The sequence below is a fragment of the Enhydra lutris genome, unplaced genomic scaffold (genome assembly GCF_002288905.1).
Source record: "Enhydra lutris kenyoni isolate GAN:26980312 unplaced genomic scaffold, ASM228890v2 scaffoldscaffold12, whole genome shotgun sequence".
NCBI classification, from domain to species: Eukaryota; Metazoa; Chordata; class Mammalia; order Carnivora; family Mustelidae; genus Enhydra; species Enhydra lutris.
The window spans coordinates 29,838,201-29,854,311 of NW_019154096.1; the positions used below are offsets into that span (position 1 = coordinate 29,838,201).

The following is a 16,111-nucleotide window of genomic DNA, read 5'->3' on the forward strand; positions in this document are numbered from 1 at the left end:
CGTCTGTTTTTGTGCCAGTACCATACTGTCTTGATGATGACAGCTTTGTAATAGAGCTTGAAGTCTGGAATTGTGATGCCGCCAACTTTGGTTTTCTGTTTCAGCATTCCTCTGGCTATCTGGGGTCTTTTCTGGTTCCCTATAAATTTTAGGATTATTTTTACCATTTCTTTGAAAAAAATTGATGGTATTTTGATAGGGATTACATTAAATGTGTAGATTATTCTAGGTAGCATAGACATTTTCACAATATTTGTTCTTCCAATCTATGAGCATGGAACGTTTTTCCATTTCTATGTGTCTTTCTCAATTTCTTTCATGAGTACTTTATAGTTTTCTGAGTACAGATTCTTTGCCTCTTTGGTTAGGTTTATTCCCAGATATGTTACAGTTTTGGGTGCAGTTGTAAATGGGATCGACTCCTTAATTTCTCTTTCTTCTGTCTTGCTGTTGCTGTATAAAAATGCAACTGATTTTATATCTTGACACTTTCCTGAATTCTTATATGAGTTCTAGGAGTTTTGGAGTGGAGTCTTTTGGGTTTTCCACATAAAGTATCATATAATCTGCAAAGAGTGAGGGTTTGACTTCTTCTTTGCTGATTTGGATGCCTTTAATTTCTTTTTGTTGTCTGATTGCTGAGGCTAGATCTTCTACTACTATGTCGAACAACAGAAGTGATAGTAGACAGTCCTGCCATGTTCCTGAACTTAGGGGAAGAGCTCTCAGTTTTCCCCATTGAGAATGATATTCTCTGAGGGTTTTTCATAAATGGCCTTTATGATATTGAGGTTTGTACTCACTATCCCTACACTGTGAGGAGTTTTGATCAAGAAAGGATGTTGTGTTTTGTCGAATGCTTTTTCAACATCTATTGAGAGTATCATATGGTTCTTGTTCTTTCCTTTATTAATGTATTATATCACATTGATTGATTTACAGATGTTGCAGCCCAGGAATAAATCCCACTTGGTCTTGGTGAATAATCCTTATAATGTACTGTTGGATTCTATTGGCTAGTATTTTGGTGAGAATTTTGGCATCTATGTTCATCAGAGATATTGGTCTGTAATTCTTTTTGGTGCGGTCTTTGTCTGGCTTTGAGATCAAGGTAATGCTGGCCTCATAAAATGAGTTTGGAATGGAAGTTTTCCTTCCATTTCTATTTTTTGGAAGAGTTTCAGGAGAATAGTATTAATTCTTTAAAAGTTTGGTAGAATTTACCTGCAAAGCCATCTGGCCCTGGGCTCTTGTTTGTTGGGAGATTTTTGATGACTGCTTCAATCTCCTTAATGGTTATGGGTCTGTTCAGGTTTTCTATTTCTTCCTGGTTCAGTTTTGGTAGTTTATATGTCTCTAGGAATGCATCCATTTCTTCCAGATTGCCAAATTTGCTGGCATATAGTTGCTTATAATATGTTCTTCTAATTGTTTGTATTTCTTTGGTATTGGTTGTGATCTCTCTTCTTTCATTCATGATTCTATTAATTTGGGTCCTTTCTGTTTTCTTTTTGATAAGTCTGGCCAGGGGTTTATCAATCTTATTAATTCTTTCAAAGAACCAGCTCCTAGATTTGTTGATTTATTCTACTGTTCTTTTGGTTTCTATTTCATTGATTTCTACTCTGATCTTTATTATTTGTCTTCTTCTGCTGGGTTTAGGCTTTCTTTGGTCTTCTTTCTCTAGCTCCTTTAGGTGTAGGGCTAGGTTGTGTACTTGAGACATTTCTTATTTCTTGTGAAAGGCTTGTTTTGCTGTATACTTTCATCTTAGTACCACCTTTGCTGTGTCCCAAAGATTTTGAACAGTTGTGTGTTCATTTGTTTCCATGAATTTTTTAATTCTTCCTTAATTTCCTGGTTGACCCATTCATTCTTTAGCAGGATGCTCTTTAGCTTCCATGTATTTGAGTTCTTTCCAACTTTCCTCTTGTGATTGAGTTCTAGCTTCAGAGCATTGTGGTCTGAAAATATGCAGGGAAGGATCGCAGTCTTTTGGTACTGGTTGAGACCTGGTTTGTGACCCAGGATGTGATCTATTCTGGAGAATATTCCATGTGCACTAGAGAAGAATGTGTATTCTGTTGCTTTGGGTTGGAATGTTCTGAATATAACTGTGAAGTCCTCCACAGATGCCCACTGTGTCATTTAAGGCCTTTTTTTCCTTGTTGATCTTCTGCTTGGATGATCTGTCCATGTCAGTGAGGGGGCTGTTAAAGTCTCCTACTATTATTGTATTATTCTTGATGTGTTTTTTTGATTTTGTTATTAATTGGTTTATAGAGTTGGCTGCTCCCATGTTAGGGGCATAGATATTTAAAATTGTTAGATCTTGTTGGACAGATCCTTTGGGTATGATATAGTGTCCTTCCTCATTTCTCATTATAGTCTTTGGCTTAAAATCTAATTTATCTGGTATAAGGATTGCCACCCAGTTTTCTTTCGATGTCCATTAGTATGGTAAATTGTTTTCCACCCCTCACATTAAATCTGAAGGTGTCTTTGGGTCTAAAATGAGTTTGTTGCAGACAGCATATCAGTTGGTTTTTTGTTTGTTTGTTTGTTTGTTTTTAATCCATTGTGATACCCTGTGTCTTTTGAATGGGACATTTAGCCCATTTACATTCAGGGTAACTACTGAAAGATATGAATTTAGTGTCATATACTGACTGTAAGGGGACTGTTACTGTATATTGTCTCTGTTCCTTTCTGGCCTGTTACTTTTAGGCTCTCTCTTAGGTTAGAGGACCCCTTTCAATATTTTCTGTAGGGATGTTTGGTGTTTGCAAATTCTTTTAGTTTTTGTTTGTCCTGGAAGCTTTTTTAAATCGCTCATGATAGCCTAGCTGGATATAGTATTCTTGGCTGAATGATTTTCTCATTTAGTGCTCTGAATATAGGATGCCAGTCCTTTCTGGCCTGCCACATCTCTGTGGATAGGTCTGCTGCCAATCTAATACTTCTACCACTGTAGATTACAGAGCTCTTGTTCCAAAGTGTGTTCAGGATTTTCTCTTTGTCATTGAGACTTGTAAGTTTTACTATTAGATGATGGGGTGTTGACCTATTTTTATTGATTTTGAGGGAAATTCTCTGTGCTCCTGGATTTTGATGCTTTTTCCTCACCAAATTAGGGAAATTCTCTGCTATAATTTGCTCCAATATATCTTCTGCCCCTCTCACTGTTTCTTCTTTTTCTGGGATCCCAATTATTCTAGTATCGTTTCATCTTATGGTATCACTTATCTCTCGAATTCTCCCCTCATGGTCCAGTAATTGTTTATCTCTCTTTTACTCAACTTCTTCATTCTCCATCATTTGGTCTTCTATATTATTAATTCTCTCTTCTGCCTTATCTATCCTACCACTAAGAGCCTCCATTTTTTTATTATACCTCATTAAGCACTTTTTTATTTCATCTTGGTTAGATTTTAGTTCCTTCATTTCTCCAGAAAGGGATTTTATTTCTCCAGAAAGGGATTCTCTAGTATCTTCCATGCTTTTTTCAAGCACACATAGCACTTTGATAATTGTCATTCTGAACTCTAATTCTGACATCTTACTAATGTCCATATTGATTAGGTCCCTAGCCATTGGTAGTACCTTTTGTTCTTTTTTTTTTTTTTGAGGTGAGTTTTTCTGCCTTGTCATTTCATCCAGAAAAGAATAGATGAATGAGAGAACAAAATACTAAAAGGATAAAAATGGCCCCAGAAAAATATACACTAACCAAATCAGAAGAGACTCGAAAGGGGGGGAGAAGAAAGGGGGGAATATATATATATTTAATATTTATATTTTATATATATAAATTAAAAATATTTTATTATTTTATAATATTTGATTGAAAAATTATATTTTATATATATATATATATAATGAATAGAACAGGGCCACAAACTCGATTTTGGGTGTATTTTGGTCTGTTAGAAGAAACTCCTCCCCAAATTTTAAAGATTTTATTTATTTGACAGAGAGAGAGAGAGATCACAAGTAGACAGAGAAGCAGGCAGAGGGGGAGGGGGAAGCAGACCCCCCTCCTGAGCACAGAGCCTGATGCAGGGCTTGATCCCAGGATCCTGGGATCATCACCTGACTTGAAGGCTCTGCTTAAGGCTTAACCCACTGAGCCACCTAGGCATCCCTGCCTCCCCAAATTTTAAAGAAAGGAAAACTTATAGATACAAAAATAAGGGTAAACATGGTGAAGGGATGGAATATGACCATAAAGATGAAAATTTAAAAAGATTCTAGAAAAGGAATTGATAAGATAAGAAGTTGGTTGAAAAAAAGAAGAGGAAAGAATGTGATCAGGCTGGAGACTAGAACAAAGCCATGCACTAGATTTAGGGTGTATTTTGATCTCTTAGAAGAAACTGTACCCCAAATTTTAAAGAAAGAAAATCCTATATGTATAGAGAAAATAAGTCAGAATATGACTATAACAATGAAAATTTAAAAAGGTTTTTTAAAAAGGTATTGATAAGATAAAATAGTTTAAACAGGTTCAAATAGATAAGATAATTTTTTTTAAATAGAACAAGAAAAAAATAAAATTTAAGAAATTTAACTTTGGAAGACTAAAGAATCATGGGGAAAAATCCATGAATTCTATGTGTTGCATTCTGCAAGCTCTGGAGTTTTGCAGTTCTCATTGATCTGTGAACTTGGTCTTGGCTGGGTGTTCTTGCTGTTCTTCTGGGGGCGGGGCCTGTTGCAGTGATTCACAAATGTCTTTGCCTGAGATGGAATTGCACCACCCTTGCCAGGGGCCCACTAAGTAATCTGCTTGAGTTCACTCTGGGAGCTTTTATTGCCTGAATGCTTTCTGTAGAGCTTTGGAGGAGTAGAATGAAAGTGGTGGCCTCCCAATCTCCAGCCTGGAGGAGCCAAGAGCTCGGAGTCCCATTCCTCAGTGCACTCTCAGATAAAAGCAGTCAATCCCTCCCACCTCTCTGGTCTGTGGCCGCACTCTGTGCTCATCCAGCCTGTGACTGAGTGTTTCAGTCTCTGGTGCTTGGCCCCATTGGGAGTCTCCAAACACAGCTGATTCCTCCACCCCATTCCCGTGTGCTTTTCCCAGAAGAGAAAGGAGCAGGTTTCGCAGATCCTCTGCTGTCCCCAACCCAATGTGTCTGTCATGAGACTTTCTGTCTTACTTCACAATGAAAAGCATGGTGCTTTCACCTGGGAGCAGTTCAGGAGTCTCCTTCTGTGGTGGGTTCTTTGGCTTCTAACTTAATCTTTCAGGTCATGGCAAATTTTCACCTTTGATTCTGGCAACGTGGCTCACACGTGTTGTGTTGAATTATAATCATTGTATAGTCCATTTTATCTTTGACATTAAAATTTTTTATTCATTCAGTCACCATGCACTGACTTCTTCCTATATTTCTGGCAGCATGTTGGGTACAAGGGTTAATAGTATAGTTAATCTTGGAAAGTTAATACAGTTAATCTTGAAAGCTCTCTCTTAGGATGAATAAGAAACAAACAAGAACATAATCACTGTTTCATGTCTTCATGTGTCATGATAGTGGTCAGGGACAAATTTCCATGATAATACAGAGTATGGGGGGTCATGCTACCAGTCGGTGACTCTTAATAAGTAGTATTAATCATGGTTATCCTTTATTTTTTCTTTTTTTGATGGGTCAGGAATGCAACCAAAGCCTTCATTTTATTTTTCTTGGTATTCTCAGCACAGGGCTTGGCATATAGTAGGTGGTTATTAAATACATGATAACTAAATGAGTGATGCTTTTTCTTATGAAAGAAAATAAATGTTTTTAGAAGAGTCAGCTTTATACCACAGTTTCAGGGAATGAGTTGTGATGAAAAGTGAAGATTGCTTTTACTTGAAGGAGGCTGACAAATTTCCCAGACCCAGGATCACTTTATGCTGTGTATGATTTAAGGGTGAGTGAGCATGCCAAAGCACTCCACTTGAGCTGAGTAATGGGGAATGAGTTGTAGAGATGTGGTCTTAGATGGTATTTTGCGAAAAATAGTAAGAGATTTATGGCTATTAAACAACTTTGTAGCTGCCCCCTTCTTGTTTTGAAGCCTGCCAAATCGCTCCTCCTGTGGTCTGTATCATATTCCTTCAGGGCATCCATGATGTTCAGAAATATCCACTGGAATGCAGGTTTCCATGGAATGCACTCAGGGGGAAGGGACTTGAATTTTACATACTCCTCTGAAGACATTTGTTTCCTGCAACCACTGAGTGAAATTCTCACTTTGCAAGTCTCTTATGGAGTGTACTATACTTCCATTGACTCTTTTCCAGTGAGGTTGCCAAAGTTCTCCCTTCCTTCCTGCATTATGGAAATTGCAGTGTGCAGTATATTCATGACTATTATCATTACTGATGTGAGTTTAAAAAATTATCAGGAACTCCCTAATTGTGAGTAGGGAAAGAGGACAGAAATCTTTAGTATACTTTGACAAATCTTAGGCAGAAGGACTTACCAGGCTGGCATGAGCATTTCAAGCCTTGGTGTGAAGGGGATAACATATTTACTATTATTTAGCAGCTTTTTCCAATCTATTGTCACACTCAGCAGCCTTAGGAAAAACAGAAATGGGATATTTCATTGCAAAAAAACAACCATAAGTGGCCTTAATCCATGCTGTGCAAGTGCTGAGAAGTCGTTAGAAGAAATTTCCTCTTCTTATGGGTTCATATAAATATAGGATAGTATGGATCAGAGAGGACACAGGAATCTTGTTTTTCTTTTTCAATTTTTTTGTTTAATTTTGAGAAATTTCAAAAATGCGGAAAAGTTGAAAAATAATGAACACGTAATTACCTTGCCAATGGCAAGGGACAGAATTTGTATTTTCTAATATTTTGACATATTTGTTTCTAAGCCTTGTCTTTAAATAAAATAAATAAATCTTTTATATATACTTGAAGGTCCTCCCACCCTGTTAGTCCCGGTCCTATTACTCTGTCTTCTGGCAGAGACAACCATTTTCATGAATATAGTGTTTAACTTGTATAATTTTTAGATGTTTCCATACAAACATGATGTCAAAGAACTACACATATATAAATATTATACCACATTTATCATTTTGCAACTTGTATTTTCACTCTGTATTAAAATTTTAGACCTATTCAAGTTGAGATACCTAAATCAGGTTTATTACTTTTAAATGCTAAATATTATTCTGTCATATGAATTTATAACATTTTATTTATCCATTTTCTCATTGACAGGCATTTGAACTACTTCCAATTTATTCTGTTCTAAATAATCATGCAATAAACCCTGTTTTATGTTCTACTTCATAGACCTGAGTGAAATTTTTAGTGTATACTTTTGAAATGGAGTTGCTGTACCGATTTTCAATTTTATTAGATATTGCTAAATTACTCTCCAAAGTAGTTGAACGAGTCTCCATTCCCGATGGCAAGGAACAAGAGGATAAAAGTTCTTTCTCTTTATTCTCCTTGGCGCTTGTTACAAGACTTGAAAGTTTGCCAATATGGCAAGCGGAAAAATTGTGTCTTGTTTTAATATGCATTGCTCTTCAGACTAGTGAATTTGACCATCTTCTCTTTCATTCATTGACCACTCGGGTTTTCTCTCCTTTGGATTTCCTGACACTTCCATTGTCCATTTTTCTATTGTATTTTTAATTATTTAGGGACATACATATTCTGGATGCTAATATTTTATTGTAGACGTTACAAATATCTTCGGACAGGAGTGATTTAAAAAGTACAATGTAAAAGTATAATTCTCTGCCATAGATAGTTAGGAGATTTGGCAAGGACTCAAGGATCTGAAAGGATTTGTGGTTCTAAAGATTCAGATTTACCCAAATTTCCCTATTCCCATTTTAGGTATATTGTCTTAATCCAGGTAAAAGAAAACATGTTTTAAGTTTTTCCAGTTATATTTCTATCATCTCATACTTGATATACTATGGGTATGTTGCTTCATATTCAAGAGAAGTTCTTTATTTTGCCCTGCTCACGCTGTTGTATTAGTAATGCATGCCTACCAATTGTGGCACTGGAGTTCCAAGGAAGTTCTTTATTTGGGGGCAAGTAGTGTGCAAGTTGAAGACATTGCCTTGTCCATTTGTTCCATATGATAATCATGCTTTTCTTAATTGTGCCTGCAAGCATAATATTCAGGGAACAAATTGAAAAGATCACATGGACTTCATTTTGATAAGAACCAAGTCAAAGAACTAATAGTTAGAATCTTAATTTGTAGTAGTTTCCCTAAACATCCAGCCATAGAAGTTCCAACTGAAAGGCACCCTTTGCAGAATTGTTCTTTTCCTGGATTTGTTTCCATGATTCAAGTTTATAAATGGACACTGAGCAGAAAAGTAATTAAACGCTAGGCATAGAATGATGACTGCGAAACAGAACTCGAGCCATACCAGTTTTGCTTTGACTACCACTGGAAATAAAAGTAAATAGCTATTTTACTCTTGGTTATAAAGCTCTAATGTTTTGCCCAGTCAGAGGTATTTGCTGAAAGGTAGTTTCTTCCAGTAATTTTAGGAAAAGCTGTCATCAAATTGTCAACAGCCCAAATTGAGATTAAATGCACTAAGAAATATCACAATATAGCAACCTAAAACTCATACTGGAATCGTAGGCCTTTTTAGCATTGAGGTGGAATAGAAACACTGACAGAGAGAGAAACTATGGCCTTCTACTAAGGAAGAATGGTAGATCTGTGGAAGGACAGCCCCTATTACTTTGCCCCATATATCCTGCCAGAAGCATTGACTAGGTGCCATATTTAGAACACTGTCACTGTGTCTCATTTATAACGTGGAGATTACAGGAGACCCTAACTGCCAAATGGAGGGACGTGTGGTGAATTTAGTATTTGAAATTTAATCTAATTTCTGACTCTATTATGTTCTTGCAGCATCCTAAATATCTGATGGTGTAGTATCTAGCAAGTCTTGTCTACTTTTTTAAAACAATTTTCTTAGTGACTGAACTTTTATCTTTCTGGACCCAATACCCTTGGATCAAGCTTTAAACACCACATATTTCCCTTGGAGCTGGAGTGAAGTAATGCTACCTGAAGTCTGTCTCCACCTTAGGGACAGAGCTTCTGACTCTGCCCCATTCAGAACTCTTTTTGTAAGTCTCCAGTGAAAGCTGCTTAATCAAACATCTCAAATGTCAGACGCAGGGTTTAAAGGGTTTTTCTAGCAAGTAGGTTTAATCTCCTACTTAGTTTTGATTCCTCTAATGTAGATAATCTCTTTGGAGAAAAAGGCCTGCTCCTAGCAGGGCAAATATATCCCATAGAATGTATTTCCTATTCCAGAAAGAAAAATGTAGCATTAATGAAATTTACTTTTTCTTGAAGCTTGGAAAGGTTGTAAGCTTAGGATTTTGATCCTAGCAGATGTTCTTTTTTGGATATTTAAAAAAAAATAGTATTTGATTCAGAAGTCTCAGTAAGAATTGCAGTGGTGATGCTTTTTGCTATAAGCAGCCACACTCTGAATGTGACAGACTGGTCATTGTTTCTGAGAGATAACTGACCCCATAGCTGTAGTCCTTTGTTCCTGGCCTCATCCCCCATGGCTGTAGAGCTGAGGAGAAAGAAAGATAGCACCACTTATACATACGGGTCACACTGTATATAGTTTGATGGTTAAAGAGCTGTTTGCGTACAATAAAAAATCATCTTCAAGGTATATTTCATATCATTTTCTTTGAGGTGTTGGAATGGCAAAATTTTATTGATAACCACTACATCCCAAATTTTAGATGAATTTTTCAATGTCGTGGTTAAGCTTAGCCAGAACCCCAACTGCAAGATACACAGTGGTTTATATCCTTCAGGATGGTCCCTTTCTACTGCTTGAGCCCTCAGCTTCTATGTGTCTCTGTGTGACGGGGCCCACACAAACCAGCCCTGTTTTTCCCCGTCCACCCTAGGACAAAGCTCAGCGTCCTCCCTGGTTTCCAGAGAAATCCACTTGTCGTTAACATTTAATCGTGAGAAGTACTGGAAGAAAGCCTGTGACAGAACCCTAAAACTCTATACCATTTCTGGCCTTTTCCTTTTCTTCCTCCTTTCGGTTCATGAAATAAATGGTCCCCTTGTCTCAGGGCCCTTCCACCTGTAACAAGGCTTCTTGAAGATTTGGATGCCACCCTACTCTTGCCAGAACATTATCTCTGCACAGACAACTCCTGCTTCCAAAGGAGAGCCTTGGTTGATAATATTTCTTCCAGGCCCAGATCCCTAGGAGGCATGTTTGGTAAATAAAGACATTTAGCGTTTGGTGTTACTTCATGTTGACATTTTCTTTTATTACACAGGCTTCCAGCGACCGCATCACAGCTTCTCCAGAGAACCACTATACACCCCTGCCTGCTGCTTCGAGAGATCTCACCAATCACCGAGGTAGGAACTTGGCTTTTTATTGCTCTTAGTGGTTGCAGGGAGGGACACTTGGCTATGCAGAACTCTGGGCTCATTATTGCTGTCTTGGCACTTTAGAAGGAACACAGTGCTTTTCAAGTCCTTGATGAGAAAACCATACCTGTCAAGCCTAGCGATTTTAACTCATATTAAACAGAATTTAGTGGTGGTCTACTGGGAAGGCAAATAAATCCATGCTATAATATTATTTTATGATTTGATTTTTTTTCTTTTTTTGCTTTAAGTAAAGAGATTATAGTACTTAAAAATTGCTAAGTAGATCATTACCTACAGTAAAAGTGATGGAGACAATTGGGAAACTCACTAATATTTGTAAAAAGTATCATTGTTTGGGGAGTAGTATAGTTGAAATCTGTAATTTCAAAATGAATGAACTCTACATTACAGCTAAAAAGAATTCCAGTTTGCCTAGCAACATTGAAGAGGGTCAGTGCACAGTTTTCCTTAAATTATCTGATCTCCAAAATATTAATTTGGTTTGCTCAGTGTTTCCAAAGCCTTGAATTCCTATTGTCATCTCTAGAGTTTGCATGGAATATAATTTAAAACTGCCTTTTTCCTAAGCTGGTTGCTTAGACCAAGGACTGTATGGTCACCTTTGTTGGAACTAGACGGACAGGTAGAGCCATACAGTATAACTTGTTTATTTTATCCCGTTATGACGACAGCCATGTTTCTTAATTGTGAATCTACCCTCTAATGGTAAGAACAGGCTTCATTTGAGGGCATTCCATACTTAAATAGTATTTCCACAAGCAGGAAATTCCCCTCATACATTTAGGGAACACAGAGGAAGTACTGTCCCAGGTCTGTCATGCCAACTACGTTGTAGGCTGGGTGGGTAGAAACAAAGGCTGTAGAGAGGCTCAGAAAGTGATGAAGTTAGCGCTCAGAGAAGACCTGTGGGCTCTGGGCAAACGGCACACTCCTGTTTTGCAGGAAATAATCAAGAGTATGATGCAGGATTCCAGATGTCTGTGATTTGGACATCACAGTTGCCTATTTGATGTCTCAGCACAGTAGAACTTTTCTGTGTTTACATATATTTTGGTTCAATTATGATTCTGTTCATTAAGGGTCAGTTTTGTGAAAATCAACTTTGCTCAAAGGCAGGTAGAACGATTAGCTGCTAACGTGCTATATTTTGAGGGGCATGTATAGATCTCCTTCACTGAATGTCCTTATGGAAGTATCAAACATATTCCTGTAGAGATTTTTTTTTGAGAGGGGAGGGGAGTACCCCTAGGTAAATAATAATACCACATCTAGACAGAATAACAAATTCAATCCAGTGTTATATCCTCATGGATTTATTTAGTGGTTTCTTATATTTGAATAAAGGTATTTTTAATCTATAACCCATTCAATATACTACAAAGGAACTGAAGGCTCAGAACCCTTAAGCCTACTTATAAAAGTTGATCTAGCCATGAAATTGAGATTTCACAACAGAAGGACATGATCAGATCAATGATAAGCCTCCATAATAGGACGAAGATCATTTGTCAATGTAATGGTAAAATAAGAAATCTGAATCTTAGAGTAATGGAATTTAAGAATATAAGTTTTGAAGATATGTTGAGAATATTTGGAATATGAAAAAATGGTCAAGGGTTTGGAATTAAAACAAGTGCCGTTCAATGACATCAGAACCCAGTATCAATGGGAACATTGCTGTTGAAAAGACCCAGCAACAGATATCTCAATTTTACTGAGAAATGCACCTATAAATTTGATGCTCTGGTTGCTTGATCAACGCTAAGGACCTGAGAGTGAAAAAAGGCAAGTCAGCATCATGAAATGATAGATAGGTCTTTGGGCCTGTGGTCATGCGGACATCACTAAAGAGAGAGCCAAAGAAGTTCATTTAGGTTGAATTATTATAGGACTGATCCATGTAGGGAAGAGACGACACTGATCTTTTTAGCTTGGCATGAACCATATGATAGCAAGTGGGGAAAGCCCAATTTTTAGGCATCCAGAATGAAACTGCTTAATGCCACCTTACTTTTTTTTTTTTAAAGATGTATATATTTATTTTAGAGAGAGAAAGAAAGAGTGCACATTAGTGGGGAGAGGGACAGAGGGAGAAAATCTTCAACTGAGTTCAGAACCCAATGCAGGCTCCATCTCACGATCCATGAGATAAGACCTGAGTTGAAACCAAGAGTTGGACGTTCAACTGACTGAGCCACCTGGGTGCCCCATTACCACCTTGTTTTTTATATTAAAGTTAGAGAAATTATTCTAAATTTTTGATCGTATAAGTCACCAAACTATTTGACTATCATTTATCAATACCTTTATGGAAAGTGCTTACAAATGCTTATCCAGAGAGGCTCTTTCACATTGTGAAGGCAAATTACATCAGTTCTTGCCCAAGTGAAATCCTCCATGATGTCTGAAACGTGGTCTAAAAAAATCTTAAGTGGAAGTTCTATTTGCAAATAATTTTTTGATTCATCCAGTTCCCAATCTCTTTTTATTCCGCACCAACAACTACATAAACCAGTGGGCAGTAGTTCATGTGCAAATTGCTATTTTTCTATACATGCCATTTTCCCTTTACTTGTCCTTTTATGTTACTTCCAATGTCGAGTATGATAGACCCAAGATTCATGTCTTAAGGACTGTAGATTCAAATGCAAAGGAAATCTGGGCCCAGAATAATTATCAGGAAATGGGAGACTCTTGTTTTTCCATCCATAATTTACAGTTAACCCATGCATTGTAGGGAGAATAATACACAATACTTTTTGACTTCTTGTATGAATTTTTTTCCATATTGATTTGTCCCCTTCCTGAGGTGCTTCTAATATGTGTTTCTATCTCCTTAGTGCAATTTTTTATATTCTGCTTTGTGTGAAAGAGGTCAAGTATTCGTAGGTCTTGAACTCGTCATAAGTGAAAGCTCCCTAAAGGGAGTAAAGAGTCTCATCTTTCTTCTCTTGCACATCACTGACTCCTGTGTGTCCTTCAGGCATCAGCCTAACTATCACAGCTGTAAGGGATACTTTTCTGATCCCACCCCACACATTTATATTAGGTCAGTGTTCATTTTTCAGGCTTTATTTTCCAGTGTCTTCCTGGACAGGCTGTAAGCTATTGGAGACAATGGAAGATAGTGTATCTGTTTGCTCACCACTATACCTGCAATGCCTGGCACAGGGCCTCCTGCTTTTTAGGAGCTCAAGAAATATTTGTTCAGTAAAGGATGAATGGTAGAAGCCCAGGGAAAAGTCAGTAATTTAGATGCCTCTGTAAGATAATTTAATTGTGTCTGAGAAAGGAGACCCATCTTCCTTTGGGATTGAGTGATAGGGGAAGGAAAGGCCAGCCCTGTGGACCTCAGACCTCAACCCTATTGCTTTCATAAACCCCAATTACCATGGTTGGGCCCATATGTATTGATTCATTGTCCGACGGCATTTAGCCACATTGTATAATTTCCAAGTAGATAATAATTTTGATGTCATAATGTCATAATTTTTAAACTCTGGTGTTTTGATGGTAGGAAAGAAATAGGATGAATTGAAGCAACTAAGGGGATTATTTTACTTGTAACAGCTCTCAAAGAAAGGGCTGGACTCTGCCATAAGGTGCAGGCAGTGGTATAGATGTGGTTTTAGAATGGTGCACCTGAAATCTCTCTGAGAATTCTGCTCTAGGTCTAAACATGTCTTTGAAGTCTACTGGGGCCATGGGGCTGTGTCAGGAATCTCAGTTATTACCTAGTGGTGGTCTGCTTACTATATCCTCTGGGTATCCACATTAGAAGGAGCATTGGAGTGTTTATTGGAGAAATGTTTCTTTAAATATGTTATGTGCATAGGGGCGCCTGGGTGGCTCAGTGGGTTAAGCCGCTGCCTTCGGCTCAGGTCACGATCTCAGAGTCCTGGGATCGAGCCCCGCATCGGGCTCTCTGCTCTCTAGGGGAGCCTGCTTCCTCCCCTCTCTCTGCCTGCCTCTCTGCCTGCTTGTGATCTCTCTGTCAAATAAATAAATAAAATCTTTAAAAAATATATATATATGTTATGTGCATAGAACATATACCTGCATATCAGGTATTGCCACTCTTTATCTGGTACCTATTAGAAATGGGATTTGCATTTAAGTAAACCACTGCATCTTTTGGGGAGAACATTTCTATTTAGTGAGTTGACCATATCATCCTCAAGACAACCATATAAAGGAGGGAGGGTAGGTATTACTATTTCCATTTAACAGAGGAAAGCATCAAGAATTGCTGGGGGAGACTTAGTCACTTGGTGACAGAGGCAAGATAAAAAACAAACACACAGATTTCTGTGTCCTTGATTCCCAGACCATCCCTGACATTTGTCCTTGACATAGGACATATGAAGCAAATGCAGGACTGACTCTGGCATTGTGCTAGATGGAAGAAGGAAGTACAGGCAGAGAAATGGCCTGGAAATGTCCACTGCCCGGGGTGAATTTCTACAGCCTTTGCTAAGACTGCAGTGAAGTATAGCGACCTTACCTCTTCTGTCAAAAGAATTGTCTGTTACTCTCTTTCTCTCCCTTATTTTAAATTACAAATCTACAAATTCAAGAACAGAGACCGTTTGAAAAACCAAAACGGAAGATACTATCACATCACTCTGAATTCAGATAGGGAAAATAGAAGACCCACTATGGATTCACATGATGAGGGGGTTTAGTGTAAGGAATGAGCAGGAGGCTGGTCCAGTCAGGGAGGACCCCACCCAGAATCCAAACCTTGTAAGGAGGCTAGTGATTCTCAAGAGCTTGCTGAAGTTTCTGCACGTCTCAGAAACACCTGGGCACCTCCTACTGATGTTTTCCATCTGCAGCAGTCATGTGGGAGTGATTCTTAAGAAGTCCGCTTGGACACTGCTTCAAATGTTAGATCTACCCAGGCATTGCCTTGTTCCTCTTTCTCTCTGGATTTCTAAGTCATACTCCAGGGTCTCTCTTTGCCTCGTTCTAACCTAGAACCACATGCCAAGGGAAGTCTCAGAAATGCAGTTTCTAGTTCCTCCTCTGAGCTGCAGAGAAAGCCTTAGAAGAGGGTGGTGGTGATGCCAGGTGATAACAAGCAGTGACCCGACTTTGCGAGTAGTGATCACACAGAGGGATCCCATTCCAGTGCATTTGTGTGCACATTTTACAAAGTAATTGCAAGCCTAGTGAATGTCCCTGAATTACTATTTTTTTTCTCTGATGCTTATACAGTCTTGAGGGTATGCCATCCTTACCTGGTCATATTAAACATCAGACTTTAGATGTATGAAAGAAAGAAGGAAGGAAGTTGAAAGGAAATCTATGGAAACTTGCTTGGAGATTGTAGCCATCCTCCTTCCACCTATCCTTGGCAGCCTTACCATTATTTTTCGTACACTTGTTAGGTGCTCATCCCCTTCTCCAGCAAGGGCTTGGTCTATTTGTGTTTGAAATTGATTGCTGGGACTGTCATAGAATGATTTACATAGCAACTCATCATAATTAGTTATCGTTTGCAGTTTCCTTAATATGAGTTGCATTTTATGCTTAGGAATTGATTTTTCTGTATATCTCCATGAAGCAGCTCAATGTGTGCCATCCAAACAAGAAGAAAAAGAAGGGAAGAAAAACTGCAGGCATTTTTTATTTTTATTTTTTAAGCAGTTTTAGCATGA

At 38.0% G+C, this 16,111-nt stretch overlaps 1 protein-coding gene across 1 annotated transcript in view; it reads left to right on the top strand.

The window, feature by feature from the left end:
- LOC111144823 (leucine rich melanocyte differentiation associated) overlaps positions 1–16,111 on the top strand; it is a 1,056,167-nt gene that overhangs the window by 841,425 nt on the left and 198,631 nt on the right. The window contains exon 6 of the mRNA XM_022499322.1: positions 10,328–10,412. Within this exon, the coding sequence (XP_022355030.1) occupies positions 10,328–10,412 (85 nt within the window). The remainder of the gene's footprint in view (positions 1–10,327; positions 10,413–16,111) is intronic.